This window comes from Arvicanthis niloticus, chromosome 17, assembly GCF_011762505.2.
Source record: "Arvicanthis niloticus isolate mArvNil1 chromosome 17, mArvNil1.pat.X, whole genome shotgun sequence".
Lineage (NCBI taxonomy): Eukaryota > Metazoa > Chordata > Mammalia > Rodentia > Muridae > Arvicanthis > Arvicanthis niloticus.
The window spans coordinates 49,591,417-49,612,880 of record NC_047674.1 but is presented as its reverse complement, the minus strand read 5'-3'; the positions used below and the strand labels follow the sequence as shown (position 1 = coordinate 49,612,880).

Sequence of the window (21,464 nt, the reverse complement as noted above, 5' to 3'; positions counted from 1 at the left end):
TGTGACATAGGGTATTGGTGGACTCTTATAGGGTCTGCACCCAGTTTGAGTTCTACAAACATAAGGGGTTGATGTTTTGCCAGTCCCATACCTCCAGTTTCTGCCCACACCTGGGGAAATTTTTCCAGCCAAACCTCCAGATCCTGTTCAGGGGTTGCTGGTGGCTGGTATAGCCTATATTCAGTCTCAGAGGCTAGGTCCAGCGTTAGCACTTAGATCGGGTTACTGTTCTGATCAGTAAGCTGGATTTCCCCAGGATTAAAATGAATCTAAGCTCTCATCTTGGCTAGCAAGTCTCTTCCCAATAAGAAATGACAATGAATGAATGGGTTACCCTTCCCATTCCCAAATCCACTGTCCTTCCAGTAGTCCATGAATGGCACTGGCTGTCTGACCCTTTCGATTGGCTCCTTCAGGACCAAAAAAAAACCAAAACAAAACAAAACTATACATTGCTTTCACATGTTTTAAGTTTTGTGTATCAGCATACCAGTATACAATACTCTTAATTCTAGCACAGTGTAATTTACAACAGTTTCTCAACAGTTTTTCAATTGCTGGTTTCTCTATTTTTCCTGGGGCCAGAGTCTTTTAGTAAGAGTGTCCGTCCTAACTTACTTAGACTTAGCCGCTAAGACAGTAAACAGCATCCTCCCTTGTGACTACTTCAAGCAAACACTCTCCCTATGCTGCAGACACATTTCTGCAGCTTGTTTTCCTAAGGCATGTGTAGCATGTTATATCCTGAGATGCTCAGAGAGACTCTCAGTTTCACAAATGTCCTCTTCTGAGACTTCCATAGCCTTGGAAGTTTAGGGCAACAAAATCGAGAATTGAAAATAATTTAAAAATATTTGAGAAGTCTGTTCAAAATCACTTTCCTATTGTACTTCCTTTGCCTGGCTTCTGTTCTATTTTATTTCTATCCTATAAGAGTCTGTTAACTAGATAGCCATAGACCTAAAATGTAGATAGCCATCTACTCAGGATTCATATTTGTTAAATTTCACACTACAAGACTAGATGAAGTTGAAACGAACTGGAAATAGTATGATATTTGAGATGATTTTTTAATCAGGCCCTACATAGATCCCTCCCTTTCTCTAGGTGTGGCCACTCTCCCTCCCCTTTCCACTAATTAGAAAAGTAGCCCTGACGTATAAGTTTACCGTTTACACAGAGGAGCTCTGCACAGATACACAGCTATAATACCTGTTTCCGACTGAACTCTCAACAGCAAGGTATGTTATGAAAATAAGACCCTCCAAATAATAAGTCTATCATTCGGAAAGAATGACAGATGCAGAAAATAAAATAAAAATTCACTTTGTATAGACAGGATAAATTATTAAGTTTAGAGGAAAGAACATTTTTGTGTGGTTTCATTTTTCTTTTTAAATTTTTGGTAGGAAAATTAACATAACGTTTCAAACTCTGCACCGAGATATGATTGAATCTGAGTAACAAAATATGTCATCTGTACCAGCCTTTAATATGTGACAATTTCAAGCAATGGGTTGCAGGTGCTCAAAAGAAACTTGCCTTGTTTAAAAAGGAGAGAAAACCAGTCATATTTTTAACCTTAATCTTGACTCATTCCCTCCAACCCTAAAGTGCCACACAGAGAGAAAGCACAAGAATTGTGAATCTAAGTGATAGTTTTGTTGTTGTTATTTTGGGTTTTTTTTTTTTTTTTTTTTTTTGCCTTTTTCCTGTTATATGATATTTATATTAAAGTTAGAAATCAGAGCTGAATCCAAAGCTTCACAGCGAAGGAATTCACAGCTGAAGGAACATGGTTTTGTTCCATGGGAGGCTGAGTGCTCATTGCTACTCTCTTCGGCAAGGAGCCTGCTGAACGGGTCTGCAAGCTGGAGTCTGCTTTCAGCAACTTCCAGAGGCTGGAACAGCGAAGGACCCTTCCCAGAGCACTAGTATACCCACCCACACCCTTTCCCCAATAAGGCTAAATAAATAAACAGAGGCTTTCTACCCTCTAGGGCTGTTGTAGAATAAACTTCTGTTGTAGGAACTTGTTAGAGTAGTCCTTGAAAATTAAAATAAAAATTTTAAATTAATAATCGTGACTTAAAAGTTTACCAGCGGCTGAGATACCATAGTAAAGAAGGTAGTTTTCCCAGAGCAAGCTTATCCATCACACCCGTGATGTGGTGACCTCTGCAGTTTCTGCAAATTTGAAAAACTGGGTTGCATGATTTATGGTCGTGGGTAATTATGTTCACATAAACTTTCCTTGTAAATTATAACAACAACAACTAAGAAAATGCCGGCCATTGTGTTATAAATGGTATACAACCACAAAACAAATCTTGTTTTACTTTTTATTTTAATAAAGAATCATTTTCCAAAAGAAAGTCATACTTTCATTGTATGATTAATCAGAAAAAAAATTTCCAAGTCTTTCTCTCTGTTGATAAATACTTACTGTCCATGAAGAAACTCAAGTTTTTACAACTTGAAAAACTTATTTTTCTTGGCAAGACTTTCTCTGTGTGTGCCTATTGATAGAAGTTTAAAATGGGTTTTAAATGTTTACTTTCCAACTCTAGAAGATATACTGATTTTTAGAGACATGTAGTAGAGTAAGAAGAATATGACATTTCTTTTACATAGTTTTAATACTTAGTTTGCTATTATGTTTATACACACATATACATATATATACATTGTGTAAAAAATGTTTTCTTCATCCATGAGAGTTTCCATATTCTGTTTTGTGGCACTAACCAAAGCTTCACATTTAGTTTCATAGGTAGTCACCTATGAAAATCATCCCTGTTTACTGAGCAGGCATTTTCACATCTTGTGTGTTAAATTAGTATTATGTATTTAAGACCCTGGGAAGTGTCTGCTTTTAATTGGTTTACCTGAGTAACTTGTCAATTCCAAGAGCTTATCCTGGAATGCCAACTGATGGAAGGAAGCTTTGACAATAGGGAACTGGGACTGTTGTGTGGAGATGGCAGACATGCAAAAGCAAGCAACCAGCAGGAAAAGAACATGGTGTGATTTTACAGACAACTGCTTTACCTAATCATATAAAGTTTAGTGTCAAATGTGAGCTCTCAGCCTCTCATTTTTCATGAGGAGTCTCCGTCTGTAGAGTCATATGGAACACGGATTTAGTTGATAAGTGAGTTAGGTTTCTACAAGACTTGTTTTCATTCACAAGTAATACATAATGTCACTTGGTGTGTCCTTGTTTATTCAGTATGTATTATTCATTGGTTTTCATGAACTGGCCAGTAACACTGAAACCCATGCATGAACAATGCTTACCTAACATTTTTCCTTCAAGAGATCACAGAGTGCACCAAGGAATATGAAAGCAGTGTTTATGCATTATGCCTCTGAGCCTTTTTAATTGCTTGACAGTTTCATATATTATGTCATGAACTATATTTCTTTTGTCCCCTGGGCCTGCAATTCCTCTCTGTCATCCCCCTTCTTCTCCCACTGGAACCTATAAGGGTCCAGCTCCCATTTTAATGTCTTCTTTTTATGTGTGTCCACTGCATTTAATTAGAGTTCCTTGCCCTTGATCATGGGTGGGAGGTAATTCACTAGAGCACAGGCCATTTATTAATGACTGCACCATTGAAGAAAATGGCACGCCCTCCCTTAACAACTGTTAATTGCCAACAATGTATTAGGGAAATGTGGAGCCTCTCACTCCCATCCATGATAAAATGTTGATAGGCCCAATCTTGTACGGATAGCCACATCACTTGCTCCCCGTCTCCCATCCTCTGGCTGTTTCTTCCTCCCCATTCTTCTATGATATTCACCCAACCTTGAAGAGGGTGATACAGAGGTGTGCCTTTTAGGGGCAAGCACTCTACCATTGTTTATCTTCACATTTGAAACATCAAAATTGCCAACAACAAACAAAAAAAGTATTTTTAAGCTAAGTAAATAAAAGCACAAAATGGTGACATTTGCTTGCATCATAAGATGTGAAATAGAACAATAAAAGTTCTCTTGAACATTTATTTCATTTATATGAGTACATTGTAGCTGTCTTCAGACACACCAGGAGAGGGCACCATGCGGATGCTGGGAACTGAACTCGGAAACCTTTGGAAGAGCAGTCAGTGCTCTTAACGGATGAGCCATCTCTCCAGCCCATGAACTAACTAGTTCTCTTGAACATTAACTGAAAGTGTGTGTCAGGAGATAAGTTTTTATTGCTATTTGCACATCCATAGATAACTGCCACCACATTGCCAGTGTTGATTTGGGGGTTACAAATGAATCCTAATTAGAAGGCAGGTGGTCATCAAATTCCAAAAATAGGAATAAGACAGAGTATCTCTGTAAGACCATATTTCATGTTTGTAGACCAACCTTTCTCTTAGATGTATTTCTTTTTTTTTTTTTTATCTTATTTCCCATTTGCCTGAATTTTAATTTCAATTTAACTGTTCTACATATATATAGTTTATTAAAAAGTATTAAAAAAAACAAACTGTGTTGAGCTTCTTCCTCACTTTAGACCATTTATGTTCCTGGACGAAAAACACAGCCTTAATATTTTTAAATAGCCTTAGGTAGCCAATAGCTGGGCAGCTGCCTACCTTCCATGTTCTTAGAATCTACTTTCGATAACCCCGAGTTACTACTTACTATATACTGTGTTCCACCTGAGCTGCCCTTAACCCAATTGGCCGGCCTTCTAGGCCATGTTCTCTTGGCCGTTAGCCTATGGCGGCTCTCCTTCTCTTTCCTGTATGTTCTTCTTCTACCATGGTGACTTTTTACTCTTTCCTTATGGTGCTCTCTCACAAGATCATGAAACATCAACCCCACCTATATCTCTTCTGCCAAGCTATTGGCTGTCAGCATCTTTATTCACCAATCAGAATTAACTTGGGAGCAGGGTTCCAAGGTTACACGCAGATTTCAGATCTTCGGGGCCGTCCTTAGCATGCCAACAGACAGTAAAAGATAAAACTTCAACATATAGTTTGTCTGTTTTCAGAACATTTAGGGAATGATATAGGTAGTGGGTGGTTTCATTCTATCCTTCAATTTAGGAACAGGGAAGCGTTCGGAACAAACCAAAGGTAAAGTTTATTGCCAACCACGACAGTTTCCTCAGTAGAGGTGGAGCCTCCAGAGCTAGAAAGATCATCGTCTGTAAAGGAGTTTGGGTTTTTATTTGAGTTTAGAGTGTCCAACCCAGTTATTTCTCTTTCCTCATTCTTCATTGGTCCACAGCTGTCTATAACACGGAACTTACATGGCAGGCAACCGAAAGGAAAACAATAAAACCAGCCAGGCCCTTCTGTTTTGCTGTCAACAAGCTCTTTGAGGGAAACGCACTGAAAAACAACATACATAAATGTGATATCTCAACTCTTGCAAGTTTCCTGCTGGAAATGATGAGAATACAGTGGATCTGTAGCCCGCTCTGTAAAGGACTGCGCCTAGTGGTCTCCGTTTTCACATAGTCGCTGGTTTACTTATCCTACAGCCTCCTGTCTTCCACCATCTTCCTCTTCCAAGGAAGCATCAGCGTTATACCCAAGGAAAACATCATCACAAGCACAGTCCCAGTAAATGTGTTAATGGACAGTGATATTAAGCAGAAATTAAATGTCTATCTTCAATTGTCTCATTAGGTGCAGAAGTATATAACCGTGGCGACAATGCTCGTGCTAAACTGCTCCACCAAATTACTCATACTGGAGAACATGTTGAAGAGTCACTTTCCTGAGTCACTCAAGGTAGTATAAGCCTAATCTCCCAAGTTTCTCTATAGTGTTAATCTGTAGATAATGTCAGACTTGGGGCTGTTCCCCCTCTTCTCTGATGAAAACATGTTGGTTTCCCAGTCTGTTCCCGTCATCCTTCTGTTGTTCTAGAGGACTCTTCAGGGAAATTTGGGCGATGGTAGATTATGTTATTTCCAAGGTAAAGTGTTTTTTTGTTTTGTTTTGTTGGGTTTTTTGTTGTTTTTGTTTTTTGTTTTTTGTTTTTCGAGACAGGGTTTCTCTGTATAGCCCTGGCTGTCCTGGAACTCACTCTGTAGACCAGGCTGGCCTCGAACTTAGAAATCCACCTGCCTCTGCCTCCCAAGTGCTGGGATTAAAGGCATGGGCCACCACCACCCGGCGGTAAAGTGTTTTTAAATGGCAGAAGATTATGGATGTAGTGGCATTGAAGGTAAGAATATGGTTGAGGACTGAAGTTTAGATGCAGGTTTGTTACCTCTTGGTCACTCAAGACTCCAATCAAAAATCCAAATGAATTAAATTTATGTAAAAGTGAAAAAGCAAAATTTTAAACTTTAAACAAAAAGTGTGAGGGAATCTCTCTGTAACCTTGGGGCAAGGATTTATTAAATTAAGTGAACAATGTGAGCTGAAATAAAAGATGAATTCTGCCATTAAAAAAGAAGAGAAAAAAGAAAGGAAAACATTCCCACCAAATTGGCCTGTGTGAAAACTTTTGGTATATTTTCCTAATTAGTGGTTAAGTTGAAGGTCTCATCCCATTGTGAGTGGTGATTACTTTGGACAAGTGGTCCTGATAAGACCAGGAGAACTAATAAAAGCAGATCTAGCATTTCTCCACAACTTCTGCATTAGTTCAAATCTCCAGGTTTCATTCCTGCTTGAACTCTTGGCCTGCTTTCCTTGGATAATGTACTATACAATGTGTAAGATGAAATAAACCCTTTCTTCCACCCACCCCCAAAAAAATCCAGTGGGGGACCTCCTGATCACTCTGTGCCAATGTGAACAATGTCATAAATCAAAGATTATAAGAAATGGAGAAATAGGGCTGCTGTGAGCACTGAAGTTGCCTTTGAGCTGACAAACATCTAGGTTGTTTCCTGTTTGATGAAGAAGAGGAAGAAGAAGAGGAGGAAGAAGAAGAAGAAGGAAAAGAAGGAGGAGGAGGAGGAGGAGGAAGAAATGCTATGAACATTAGCTCAAGAATCCTATTTGCAACTTTCACCACTTCTGTGTGTACATGTTGCTTTTAGACAGATATTTTTCCCAGTGAAGGGAAAAAAATGGGAAAGCTACAGAACAGCTTCTTTGGGATTATAGGGTATCAGCATTTAAATGACCCTATCAGTTTCAATGAGCATCTTTGAAATGGCAATACTAAAGAAATCCATATTATCTATGTGTGTGCTTGTGTCTGAGTATATCTATACTTCCTCTCTCAGGACTGTGATTTTGAGTAAAACTGGAAGATGGTGTTGCAGCTTGAAGGATTAGTGGTATAACTGTCTTGTCTCTGGTTCTCTGGCTCAGGTATATGGAGCAGTGATGAATATAAATCGTGGTAATCCCTTTCAAAAGGAGGTGGTGTTGGATTCATGGCCGGACTTCAAAGCTATCATCACCCGGCGACAGAGAGAGGTACAGTGCTGACAGGCAAATAAGAAAAGTGAAAAGTATGGCTGGAGAGATGGCTCAGTGCTAAAGAACACTGGCTGTTCTTCCAAAGGACCCGGCCGGGTTCAATCCCCAACACCCACATGGCAGTTCATAACTGTCAGTAATTCCAGTTCCAGGAGATCTGGCACCCTCTCACATAGACATCCATGGAGGCAGAACACCAATGAATATGAAATAAATTAAAAAAATTTTTAAATTAAAAATAAAGTTGGCACCAACTGGAAAATTAAAAGAAATAGATAGTATCACCATTGTAATAACAAATATGGTATGCATTTCATTGCTACTTTGTAATTGACATGGAAGCCTGCTAGCCCCAAAGTATTCACCTACTGCCTTATACTCTCTAGAAGATGCAGCATGCAATATGCAATATGCATATACTAGCTCCCTCACTGAGTAGAGGTTTCTTATGACTGACGAATTTGGGAAATTGAAAAACTATTGAGAAGACGTTAAGAAATCAGCAGAATGAGGTCTCATGATGCCTGGGAAGCCAAATCAAACCTCAAGTGATCAAAGATGAGCCACCCTCCACACTAGGAAGACTATGAGAGCTGTCATTCTTACATTGTGCTCACCGAGTGTTACCTTTTTTATTTGTGTGTGTGTGTGTCTGTGTGTGTCTCTGTGTGTGTTTGTGTGTGTGTCTGTGTGTGTGTGTGTAACTATGGGTTATCGCCACGTTTCCTTAGTAGTTGTAGCTGTTAACTTAACATGTTCTAGAATGACCTGAGTCCCTCTTGATTAAAGCACAGTTCCTATTAGTCTATTGCCTTGTCTGTGGTGATTGGAGTGGGAAGGCCCAGTCTTTGGAGTGGGAAACTCTCCCTATAGATGGCAGCCAGCTAAACAAGAGTCAGGCAAAAACATTCCTTCATATCTCCTTCAGTTGCTGCCTGACTTCCCTTTGTAATGGATTGTGACCATGAAGTGTAGGCCAAACACCCCACCCCAAGCCACTTTTTGGTCAGACTGTTTTTTTATTTTTAAGATTTATTTATTTATTTTATGTGTACATGAGTATACTGTCACTGTCTTCAGACACACCAGAAGAGGGCATTAGATCCAATTACAGATGGTTGTGAGGCACCATGTGGTTGCTGGGAACTGAACCCCAGCATGACCTTTGGAAGAGCAGCCAGTGCTCTTAACCACTGAGCCATCTCTCCAACCCCCTGGTCAGAGTATTTTATTACAGAAACATCAAGCAAACTACAAGACCAGAATCTGGCCTAGGCCAGGCACCTGCTTTGCTTCTGAGCTACATTTCCTGCAAACCTCCTATTCTTCTTTTGTTATTGTTTTGCTTTGAGAGGGAGTCTTGATGTCCCCCAGCTGGCCTCTCAGAATCAAGCAATTCTCCTGCCTCACACTCTCAGCAGTCTTTAAGCTCAAACTGAACTTGCGAGCCACTAAGAGTTTTATTTATGCAAATTAAATCCTCAAAACTTGAGATAACTTTCTTAGTTTTGGAAGAAAAAAAAATCAAGGAAAAAAATCACAACATTTTTAATGTTTCTCACCGTAGTTTATTAATCTCGTTCTTGTTTCTCTGTTTCCAGGTAACTAGTTTGGGAAATAGAAAATTAGCTAGATAGTAATGGTAACTAATCATTCTAAAACATGGATTAACCAGAAGATATGCTTCAATGTTGTATTCATGACTGTGTCTTCTGCTCTAGGCTGAGACAGATAACCTTGACCATTACACTAATGCGTATGCTGTGTTCTACAAGGATGTCAGAGCTTACCAGCAGCTATTGGAAGAACACGATGTTATTAACTGGGACCAAGTTTTTCAAATACAAGGTAAGATCAAGTTCAAGGCATATATTATATACTCATAATCTTTTTTATCATGTATGCTGGAGAAGTATAGAAAAGACATTTCATGGAGACCTATGAGATGCTTTAGTGGTTAAGAGCCCTTGCTGTTAGCATTCTGTCTAAGCTCCACCCAACAGTTACCTGGCAACAGCCCAGTATGCTCCACCCCACAGTTACCTGAAATGGCCACGTATTCCTGACCCACTATAAAAGGGGCTGCTTGCCCCACTCCTCTCTCTTTTGTTTCTTTCTTGCTCTTCCCTCTTATTCCCACTCTGTCCCCCTCTCTCACCACTCCCTTACCCCCCCCCCAACCATACCTCTACTACCCTCTTAACTCTTGTCCCCATGCTCTGAATAAACTCTATTTTATACTATACTGTCATGTGCCTGGTTCCTCAGGGGGAAGGGGTGCCTTGGCGTGGGCCTGCTGAGCCGCCCCCCTCCCCCCATACCTCACCATACCTCCATAGAACATACTCCCCCCTTTCTCTTTATCTTTTTATAAACAGATCACTTGCTGCTCTCCCAAAAAGTCAGAGTTCCATTTCCAGCAGCATGTTAGTGTTAGGCAGCTCACAACCACCTATGACCCAGCTCCAAGAGATTTGACATAATCTTCTGGTCTCTGCAGTCAGTGTGTTTATGTGTGCCTGTGGACACCCCACCCCCCTTCCACACACACACACACACACACACACACACACACACACACACACACACACAAACATTTTATAAATCTCTCTTAAAAGGTGTTTTATACACATGTATATTATATATAGGTAGTCACTCAGGGACAAGGGCATATATACTTAACATATATACTTGAGGTTTGTACAGTTACTACTTCTGTAGTAGAGTATGCAAGGTTACCTTTGAGTTATACTGCTTACTTTTCTCTGGTAGACAGTTCTTCTGAGGAAGCACACAACTGAAAGTCCAGGGTTTGTGAGGTAAAGGCAGAAGGATCCCAATTCAAGGCCATCCTAAGCCACATAAACTACATATATAACACACTGTTTAAAAAAATAACAATAAAACACAAACCTCTTAATCACTTAGATATAACTCTATATTGTAATAAGCGATGCTAACTTATACATATATAACACACTGTTTAAAAAAATAACAATAAAACACAAACCTCTTAATCACTTAGATATAACTCTATATTGTAATAAGCGATGCTAACTATTGCAGCAGTAATTTTAGTAGAATTAACTTGTAAACATCCTAGTCTTTACTGAGACGTAGCTCCCAGGGGGAGATATTGAGGTTCAGCTATCACACTGTGTGAAATATGCCTTCTCACCCAACTGTAGTCTCAAGGCCATGCTGAGAAGTGGCTCACAAATGGGGAGGAAAACACAGAGAGATAGTGTTTTTCAGTAATGAGACTGGAAGAGAGAAAGACAAGTTACAGAGGATTCTGTCCACTAAGAGTCAGACTACAAAGGATAGAAAACTAGGGGACTTGAAAAGAAGAAAATGCTATAACTTGGAAGAACAAAAGCCAAACCATTTTTGTGTACACAGGGTTTGAGGGTGAGGGGCAATTCCTAGAACACCATTGAATAAATATGAAGCAAAGCGGTGTAAATAATGTGGTGAGAAATGAGTGGGACTGAGATCTCGCCAACCCCAAGCTACATCTGGAATACCATCATGGCTATTGTGGAAATGGAAGAGAAACTGTAAAAGTGGCTTTGTGCTCTAATCCCATTTCTGTGGGTGGTAAGATATCGTGACCCAAAAAAAGCAATTTTGGGGAGAAATGAGTTTATTTTTGCTTATAACTGCAAGTCATCATCCATCGTTCGGGGGAAGTCAAAGCATGCACTCCCAACATCACAGTCATAGTCAAGGGCAGAGAAATGAGTGTATACACACACATTCTCACTGCTTAGCTGATTTTATATTGAGCTTCATTTCTCTACTCTTAAACAGTTCAGGCCCCATGCCATTGAATGGAATCACTCACTGTGGCCTGGTTCTCCCCCACATCCATTAACTTAAGACAACACCAAAAGGACTTGGACACAGGCCAACCCCAACACAGGCAATCCTTATTTTGACTCTCTTCCCAACTGATGATAGGATTTCACGTTGAAGCTAAACATCACACCTTACTGTACTAAATACATCTAAACTTTTATAAAGTTGATTGTTAATTTTAAAGTTATAAATAAAAAAGAAAATTCTCTTCAAGAAATTTAAAATAATCTCTGGCATTAAGAAAATTAACAAATAAAACTTCCAGTAAGAAACTCCAAATTCCCTTGAGATATTTCCAGCAGAAATTCCCTAGAACGACCATGACTGGTGATGAAAACATTATTTATATTTGTAGGTGAAGTAGACAAGGCCTGTAGTAATACGTATATAGCTAACTCTATTCTGGTTAAGAAATGACAGGGTAGTAAACTGGTAGTATTGATATTTGGCATATAAATTCTAAAATAAATATATTTTGCTCAAATATCATAACTGTGTTTTTGTGTCTGTTGTTATCCAGGGTTGCAAAGTGAATTATATGCTGTTTCCAAAGCTGTTGCCAACGCAAAGCTGTTAGATTTGGATATAAAGTTGGCTTCCTTCAAGGCGGTCCATTTCTCCCCTGTTTCATCTGTGCCAGACCACAGTTTCCTGTATGTAAGCCAAGTTCTACATTTGGGGTTGGATTTATTGTTGTGCAATTCCAGACAGCAACGCTAACATACCTGTTATTGTTAAAGACTAGGTAAGCTTACTGAGCCACTGAGCTGAGGATATGTGTGTGTGTGTGTGTGTGTGTGTGTGTGTGTGTGTGTAAGACCTCTGTATGTTCTTGTATATTCTTCCTTGATCCTGTGCTTCACGGTTTGTAATTTTTCTAAAAACCAAATCAGCGTCTTTGTCTATGGTCACTGAGCTCACGAAAACTGCATTTTGTAATATATAGTCCCTATGTAGAAAAATCATTTCTTGGTTTCCCCCTTCATAAATTAATAATTAAATAATCTCTGTGGATGTGGACTGGAGTCGAAAGTTGTTGAGGTTTTTATTATTAATGGTAGAGGTGCATTCCAGATTTATGTTGAGTTTTCAAGTACAAGAGACTAAATGTTTGAAATATATCCCTCTCCCTTTCTTTTTATGAGCCTCTAAAGTAGAACCATCATTACTCTATTGCATTGCATTGCATTCTATTCTATTCTATTCTATTCTATTCTATTCTATTCTATTCTATTCTATTCTATTCTATTCATTTTGGCTTTTCAAGACAGAGTATCTCTGTGTAGCCTTGGCTGTCCTGGAACTTGCTCTGTAGACCAGGCTGGACTCGAAGTCAGAGATCCACCTGCTTCTGCATCTCGAGTGCTGAGGGTAAAGGCATGTGCCACCTAGCTATTATTCTGTTTTTAACAGAGTTGAAATAAAACACAAGTGTGTTCTGAGGACAGCAACTGATCACAGAGAATCCAGCATAAGAAGGTGATCCTTGAAAACACATGACAGTATATGTCTTCATTGCTTTTTTTCTCTTGTTTAGAGGCCTTCTGCTGTCATTACTATCTTCCCTTCAGCTTCTCCTTCCTGGACCTCAAACATTAGGGTCTAGGAGCTAGGGAGACAGCTCACTCAGGTAAAGTGCCTTTGATACTAGCACAAATACCTAAGTTTGAGCCCAGGTGTGGTGATACACACCTTCAATCCCACTCAGGAGGCAGAGTCAGGCAGATCTTTCTGAGTTGGAGGACAATCTGGTCTATAGAGGGAGTTCTGGGACAGTCAGAGCTACACAGAGAAATCCTATCTTGAAAAAAACAATATATAACAATATATACATATACATTATATATATACTTTATATTGTATGTATACACCTATATATGTACCAATGTAATACACACACATATATACATACACGTATACATACATATATATGCATACATGTATACATGTGTACATACAAACATATATACATTGTCTTAGTTAGGGTTTTACTACTATGAAAAGACACCAAAACCAAGACAACTCTTATAAAGAACACTTAATTGGGGCTGGCTTACAGGTTCAGAGGTTCAATCTATTATCATCAAGGTGGGAGCGGAGCATGGCAGTGTCCAGGCAGACATGGTGCAGGAGGAGCTGAGTTCTACCTCTTGATCTAAAGGCAACTAGGAGGAAACTGGCTTCCAGGCAGCTAGGACAAGGGTTTAAAAGCCCACACCCACCGTGACACACCTACTCCAACAAGGCTATACCTCTTAATAATGCCACTTCCTGGGCCAAGCATATTCAAACCATAACACACACACACACACACACACACACACACACACGTTTGAAGTCCCAGCATCTACTCAAAAGGTAGTTGTAGCAGCACACACCTATAGCTCTGGGTTAGATAGGTGCCTCTCTTGACACTTGCTGGCCCTCCAGTCTAGCTGAATTAGTGAGCTCAGGTTCACTGAAAGACCTTTTCTCAAAAAATAGGATGAGGAACAATTATGAATATACATCACATTGATACACACACACACACACACACACACACACTTTTGTTTTAAAAATTAAGTAAATTAAATATTTTGAGTGTAGTATCTTGTTTTGTCTTTCTTTCTTTTTCCTCTTTAGAAAAGAATGAAACGAGATCAATCACCAAGTGTCTGCCTCTGTGCATGTTAGTTTCTCTGCTCCCTATGGTGGGTGTTGAAGGAACTGGTGTTAAAGACTAACTTTAAAATCACAGGAAATTACTAGGACTTTTTTTTTTTTTTTAATGTTTTCACAATATGGAAATGTTGAATGCACACAAACATTGAAAGGAAAAACTCTCCTCCAGCACAGAAGTATTCTTTCACATACACCTTAAAAACTGTACCCTAGGAATGAGGCACACCATTCAGTTAATTGAAACAGTATACACGTCATCCTTTATCCTAGCTTTAAGATGCATGTCTAAAGGACAGAGGTTTTTATTGGTTTGGTTCTGAATTTTGGGGTTTTGTTTTTGTGTTGCTTGTTTGATTTTTTTTCCAGTGGTGGAGGTTGGACACAGGGTTTCTCTGTGTAGCTCTGGCTGACTTGGAACTCACTCTATATAGATCAGGCTGACCTAAAATGCAGAGCTCTACCTGCCTCTGCTTCCCAAATTCTGAGATTAAAGGCATGTGCCTCCATGCCTACGTAAGATGAAGATTCTAAAAAGAAAAATCAATCTGGCCCTGGCTTTCTTTAACCTCCACTAGCCACTGTTTCATTCTCTGCTTTCTAGAGATGATGATTTTAGATTTTCACATGAGTGAGATTGTGGAGTGTCTTCTTTCTTTCTGTACTTGACTTATTTTGATTAATATAACAACACTCCCACCCATATTTTTTTACAGATGATAAGACTCAACCTTCTTTTAAAGATAAACATGGTTTCATTCTGTATACATCACATCATCATAAACATTTAATATGAATCTGTGTCTTGCTTATTTTGAAGGATGTGATGGTCAACAGGGACTACAGATGTCTGTACTACACACTGATATTTTATTATTTTGGGCATTCCCTTAGTAATAGAATTGCTTGATCATATTGTAGCTCTAATTTTTTGCGGAGTCTCCATCCTGTTTTTCTCAGTAGCTATACTAATTTACCTTCCTCACAGTGCTGAATAAAGGTTTCAGCATGACTCCTTGTTCCATTTTGACTTTTGGATACGAACCATTCTGACTCCCGTGAGGTGATGTCTCATTGTGTGTTTGATTAACAATTTTCTTTTTCATCTATCTCTTGGCCTTGTATACTTCATTTTTAAAAAGGTCTCTGTAGGCCTATTAGTCATTTCTAAATTGGGTTATTTGCTTTTATCCCCATTGAGTTTCTTCCATTCCTTCTGTCCTGGATATTAGACACCAGGATAGGTTATAGACAAATATAACTTGCAAGTGCTTTCATCCATTTGGCAGGGTTTTCCTTCATTATTTTGTTTCTTTTGATGTACATAGCTTTGACCATGATGTATTAGTGGTGTAATACCTAGTATAGCTGCCTTCTGGAAGCTTTTATTTCCATGTAATCTTACTTTTACAATTTTCTTTCATACTTCTGTATCTTATTTAAAATATCCCTGTCCATGCAAAGGTCATAGGGCTTATTCTAGTGAGCTCTCATAGTAGTGACATTTTTTTCCTTAGCCCCAAAGCCATATTCAAAGCGGACTCTGATAGAAGTCCACACGAGGCTTAGAACAGACCACACCAGACCAAACAGTTCCAAGTGGGGTTTATTCAGGAGAAAGGGCAAAGATGGGGGTGGGGGGTGGGGAGGAGAAGATGAGGAAGAAGATGGAAAAAAAGAGGAAGAAGAGAGAGAGGTCAGGGGGTTCTGCCTGTTTTATATGGACAGTGAGGTAGCCTCTCCCAGGTAAAGGTGAGATAGCCAGGTGGATTCTGGGAATGTATGGCGGTTGCCTTGGCGACGATGTGGGGGTCCCCTAGATGTGATGTTACTGGGTTCAGAGCCTGATACTAACATACTCTACTCTTAATACACAGTCCTGGTACAAATGTGTAGCACACTGCCTGAAGTGCATGCCTCGGCAAGGTTTCTGTCTGTAGTAATATCTGTGCTCAATGTTCTCTGCCCTTTCGTTGAAGTATTCTTTCAAAGTTGAACTGAAAAACCCTAAACCAGTTTCCTCCCTTCCCTCCTGGATAGAAGACTGGCCATTGCTACAACTGAAGAAAAGTGTCAGACTGAATCAGATACGTTTATAAAACCACAGCAGGCTTAACGTCTGAGTCTTTGCTAGTCAATAGACTTAACAGTATCAACAAATTAACAATGAAAGCAAATTCCAGGGCACACTCAGACTCATAAGGTGTAATTTATTTCATTTTTTTTCTTTAGGATTTATTTACTCATGGATATTGTCATTCTGTTTGCATGTATGCCTGCATGCCAGAAGAGGGAATCATATCTCATTATACATGGTTGTGAGCCACCATGTGATTGCTGGGAATTGAACTCGGGACCTCTGGAAGAGCAGATGGTGCTCTTAAGTGCTGAGCCATCTCTCCAGCCAACGCCCCCGCCCCCCCCGTTTCAGTTCTAACGTACAAGGAACTTTACCACGGCTTTTACATATAAAGTTATTAGACACTTCTGTAAAATACAAACAAATAAAGGCTAGTGGCCTGCAAAACTTGGCAGGTAAATAATTGAGAATATTTCCTCTAGAGAGGCGCAGCCAAGGGGAAAGTCTGACAAAGTCAATTCTTCCAGAGGATGTATGTATGTATATTGATTTGTATTCATTTGCTAGCCTTGGCTATGCAAGGGCAGAAGGGGCCTGAATGCTAGAATATCATTAATACCAAAATATTAGAGCTCAAAGATCTGGAAATGCGTAAGACTTCACTTTAAAGGATAACTTTAACCAATAACAACAACAGTATAAACATGTATGTGTGTGCTAACTGTGTCATGCTTTATTTGTGCAAAGAATGATTCAAGAATCTACAACACTCACAAATCAAGAGCTTTCAACACTCGACCATCCAGGTGATAGCCAGTGGGCACATGTGGGAGCCAAGTAGAGAAATCACTTGATTGGCCAACAGCTAGGTGTCTCCCTCCTCTGGGAGTGATTCAGGTCAGCTGCTTGCTTGTGATTGGCTGAACCCTAAGTGTCTGCTATCTTTCTGTGTCAGTATGTAATAATCCAAACCTAAATTAAATTGTACTTTCTTTCCCAGAGAATGAAGATGCAGAAGCAGCCTCGGCCACACCTCAGTCCACAAAGCTGAAAACCAGCAGGCATAAAACTAAATTTGACATGAATGTTTTATCTTTTAACTGGAAAGTGCTTAGGTTCTAAATTCTTGAAAATGCCAGACCTAGTCTTGCATTTCTCGTTTTCAAGCGGTAGGAAAAGGGTAGTTAATAATCACGTGACTCTGATGGCCTTTTTGTTTTGTTTTGTTTTTTTTCTTCTCTCCTGCCATTTTCTTGTAGAACCGGGTCAACCCCCAGACTGACCTACCTGAGTGTCTCAGATGCTGATCTACTCAACCGGACTTGGTCGCGTGGTGGCAACCCGCAGTGCCTGCGGTACTTGGCCAAACTCATCGCCTGCTTTCCCAGCGTGTGTGTGCGTGACGAGAAGGGAAACCCAGTGTCCTGGGGTATCACAGATCAGTTTGCCACTATGTGTCATGGCTACACCCTGCCTGAGCATCGCAGAAAAGGTTACAGCCGATTGGTGTCCCTCACCCTGGCCAGGAAGTTGCAAAGCAGGGGGTTCCCTTCCCAAGGAAATGTCCTGGATGACAACATGGCCTCTATAAACTTGCTGAAGAGTATCCAAGCTGAGTTCTTGCCTTGTCGGTTCCGCAGGCTTATTCTCACCCCTGCAGCTTTCTCTAGACAAACTCGCCTTTAGTTCAGAGAAATTCCAAGCATGCTCTTACTTTGCTTTAAAAGACACCCCTTTATTCAGCTACCAGTGAGGTGGGAATTAAACCGAGCCGCCTGTGGAGTTGAAAAGGGCCTGGGAAAGGCATGCAAGATCACCCCCCACCCTCCCAAGGCTGTTTGCATCTCAAATTTTCACCATCAAGAACTTCAAGGGCGACGGTCCCTGTAGCTGTGCCTCAGAATGGAGGGTGTAAGTCCTCTGTTAGGAGTCACTGCGGGGAAGAACTCTTTAAAACCAGCCATTGTTTCCCTAGTGTTGAAAGACTGCATGAGAATGAGTGCTTTCATCTGGGACCTTTGAGCAGGAGGCTAATTCCATTTTCTCCAATTTGTCAATCCCCACAACCTGTAAAATCTACCCTTCCCCCACCCCCACACCACCCTTTCTGGGCTCTCCGCTGGAAGTCTCATCTCTAATCTCTCAGCAGGAGACCAGCCCTTTTCCCCTTCAATGACAAGCTGCTGGTGCAGACTGTGACTTGAAGTTCAGTGTTTCCCTGGGAGCTTTTATTTGTTCTCACAGGTTCCTGTTTATCAGAGAGGAAAGGTTGCAGCACAGATGTCGACCCATCCCCCATAGCCCTCCCCTCCCATTGAGTGAGTGGCGTGGCCTGAGAATTTGCATTTCCCAGGTTTTCCTTCTCATTTGCCTTGGCTTCAGAACAACTGCCATCAGAAGACCAGACCTGACCCAATTCACTATTCCAGCCAGCTGGATTACAATCTGCTTTTTCATGAACATCTGAAATTTACAGAGGTGTGAAAGGGATTATTAAAAACGGCATATAAGATATTTGACATAACATATTTTCTATAGGCATATGTTTATAATCCTAGAAAATTTATATTACATTCAATTTCAATCTTATTACATTGAAGAAATCTGAGATCTAGAGACAATAAATACTTGAAGATTATATTCAATATGATGAGTACTGGAGAGCCAGAACTTTGTAATTTTTATCTTAGTTCTTAAGTAATTAAATTAATGCTTTATTTCATTTTACTGTTGTGTTTCTTTTTTTTTTTTTTGAAGTTTATTGTTATATGTTTATGTAAGTCAGAAGATAATGTGTAAAGGTTGGTTTTCTGTTTCCACTGTGTGGATCTCAGCGATCAAACTCTGGCTGTCAGACTCAGTAGCCAGTACCCTTTACCTGATAAGTCATCTCACTGTCTGTTATTATTGTTTTAAGTTTAATTTTCATTGGTCTGGGCATATGTGTTTTTCAAGATCCAAACAGAAAAAGATAAACAGTATGATAAGAGCAGGAAAAAAAATACAATGGCTGAATTTGTTTAGACTCACTCAGTACAGTTAACTTTGCCATATATGTAAACGACTGCTTCCCTATCCCGTGGAACTTACAAAATCGTACCAACAAAATAAGTCAAAATCCAAATTTTTGATGTTTCCTCTGAGAAAGTGGTTGACAAGAAACAAAATGTAATAACAAGTAAGGCTTCTTGAGGGTGTATTTATTCTTAGGTCATCCTTAGCTAATGGTTACCTAGAAACTCATCCTTGGTACCAGAGGGAAGTAAGAGAAGCCCATGAGACTCTTGGGAGAACGTGGTCTAATTTCTTCCCTTGGGATGCTCATTATCTTTATCCCTGACTCACCACAAGTGACACCTGCCTCGTGCTTGGTGATATAATTATTGCTTTGTTTCTTCCTAATGATAATTGACCTACTACTTATTGAGCATTTAACTGTATACTGGTAAGTACACCAAACATTGCACGTATATAATGTAATCATTGGAATAGATAAAACTCTTCTCTTATAAAAAGTTCTGAGTTAGGGATGTACTGACTCAGCAAAAATTGTAAGTGGCAAAGTCATGGCCATAGTAGCTTGAGTCTGTTGCATTCCAAATTGTACACTTACCCAGTCTTATTAGTTGTTATATTTTTAAATTAAAATACACTCATGTCATTTCCCCCTTTCCTGTTATCCCTCCTAACCCTTCCAGTGTAGCCTGAACTCTCAAATTCATGGACTCTATTGCTTGACATGAAGACCCCCATACTCGGGAGACCCTTCCTCAAGTCTCAGGAAATCACAACCACCCAAAGATCACAAGAAACCATACCTGGATGCAATCAGCAGAGGCTTTAATAGGGAAGTTGGCCCGTGGTCAAACCACAAGCTCTCTCTCAAGAGCAAGGTTTGGCCTCTGTTCTGAGCCTCTCCGTGTCCCCTTCACGTGAAGCAGTGTTCGGGTGGTTACTACAGCGAGGCTTTACTTCTTGCATAAGCAGAAGCGGAAAGATTGAAAGCCCAGAAAAGGCACTGCTTATATACACCCTAGAGTGACGTGTTCACTTCTGATTGGCTGTTCACTCATTACCCATAATACGCCCCGGGATGGGCAGTGACTTTGGCTTGCTTTTTGCCTTTTGCACCTGCACAGTCAGTTGTTTACTAGTGGGAGGACAGGACGCCTGCGCCATCTTGTAATGACGAATGTTGTCACGATCACGCGGCTCCTAACAGGCCTCGAGTGGCGGGCTAAAGGGTCTTTTAAAGAGGAAAACTGCAAACCAGGGGAGTGAGGAGGGGGTGAGGGGTTGCCAAGGATATATAACGTAAGAATAGCGAAACATTCCAGAGAAACCCACCCTGAATGGTTTACCATGTCACTGTGTCCCACCCTGTCATTTACCAACTATTTCAGATTAACTATCTTCACTTCTTCCGGCTATAGCCCCACCTAGGTGGCTTGCATGGTCAGGAATGTGTCTTCCTGTTTCGCGCTCCCCCCCCCCCCAAAAGGTGGGCCTGCTGCCTGAGGCTTGAGGAATGTAATCCAGCAAGTGTCCTCTGATTCAGGGGCAATGTCCTTCACCCAGAATGTGCCCCGGAGTAGTGAAGGCCTGAAATCTTATTTTCAGTTCCAAGTTCTGGAATCTGCACTTTTCCTGCTCAGGTCTAAGGCAAAAAATCTACACATATTTCATAAAATGGCCTTTATAATTTTTCACTCTACAAACACACACATACCCTCACATGTGCTTTTGTTTGTGCACATGCGTGTGTGTGTGTGTGTGTGTGTGTGTGTGCGCGCGTGCGTGCACACACACATTCTAAATATATAAATACAACCTATTCTGTTCCTATAATATTACCTATATGTATCTGATTTTAAGGCTTATAGGTCAGTATTGGATAACCAATTGGGAGTGCTCTTCCCTGAAGACTGTTTTCCCTACTCTCAGCATTCCATACTTTCCTACAGTTGTTTGTGTAGGGGTGGAGCCCCATGAGATGCCTCCCTCCCCCTCCCTCCTCCTCCCTCCCCCTCCCTCTTCCTCCCCCCTCCCTCCCCCTCCCTCCCCCTCCCCAAGCTAGCATGTTGGTGCTGTCCTTGTTCAGATCTGATTTTAGGCATCCATGTTGTTGAGACTTTATAGGTATAGCTTTTCTGATATTTCTAAGAGATGCTATCTAGTCTCCTATTCCTCTGCTTCTTAATATCTTTTTGCCCCCTCTTCTGCAATGTTCCTTGACCCTTAAGTGTTGGAGTTGTATTGTAGTTGTCACAGTTTTAAAAGTACGAGAACATCAGGGTTAGCAAAACGAGGATGATCATAGGCCAATGTGAACAGCAAGGTTGTAGAAGAAAGGAGGTTAGTATCATCCCTTATCTTGATGCTCCAAGGTTTAGGCTCTGCTTATACACAACCTCCTTTGTGCTCAGATCTGAGGAAAAAATAGTTTCACCAAGTAATGG

The 21,464-nt window shown here is 40.3% G+C and overlaps 1 protein-coding gene across 1 annotated transcript; it reads left to right on the top strand.

Annotated features, from left to right (window-relative positions):
* The first annotated feature begins 1,131 nt into the window (after nucleotides 1-1,131).
* Nucleotides 1,132-18,727, top strand: Glyatl3 (glycine-N-acyltransferase like 3). The gene is made up of 6 exons (XM_076915229.1): nucleotides 1,132-1,241; nucleotides 5,646-5,750; nucleotides 7,293-7,400; nucleotides 9,125-9,251; nucleotides 11,785-11,917; nucleotides 17,265-18,727. The coding sequence occupies exons 2-6, from the start codon at nucleotides 5,673-5,675 to the stop codon at nucleotides 17,689-17,691; spliced, it is 873 nt and encodes a 290-aa protein (XP_076771344.1). The 5' UTR covers nucleotides 1,132-1,241; nucleotides 5,646-5,672; the 3' UTR covers nucleotides 17,692-18,727.
* The last annotated feature ends 2,737 nt before the right edge of the window (nucleotides 18,728-21,464 follow it).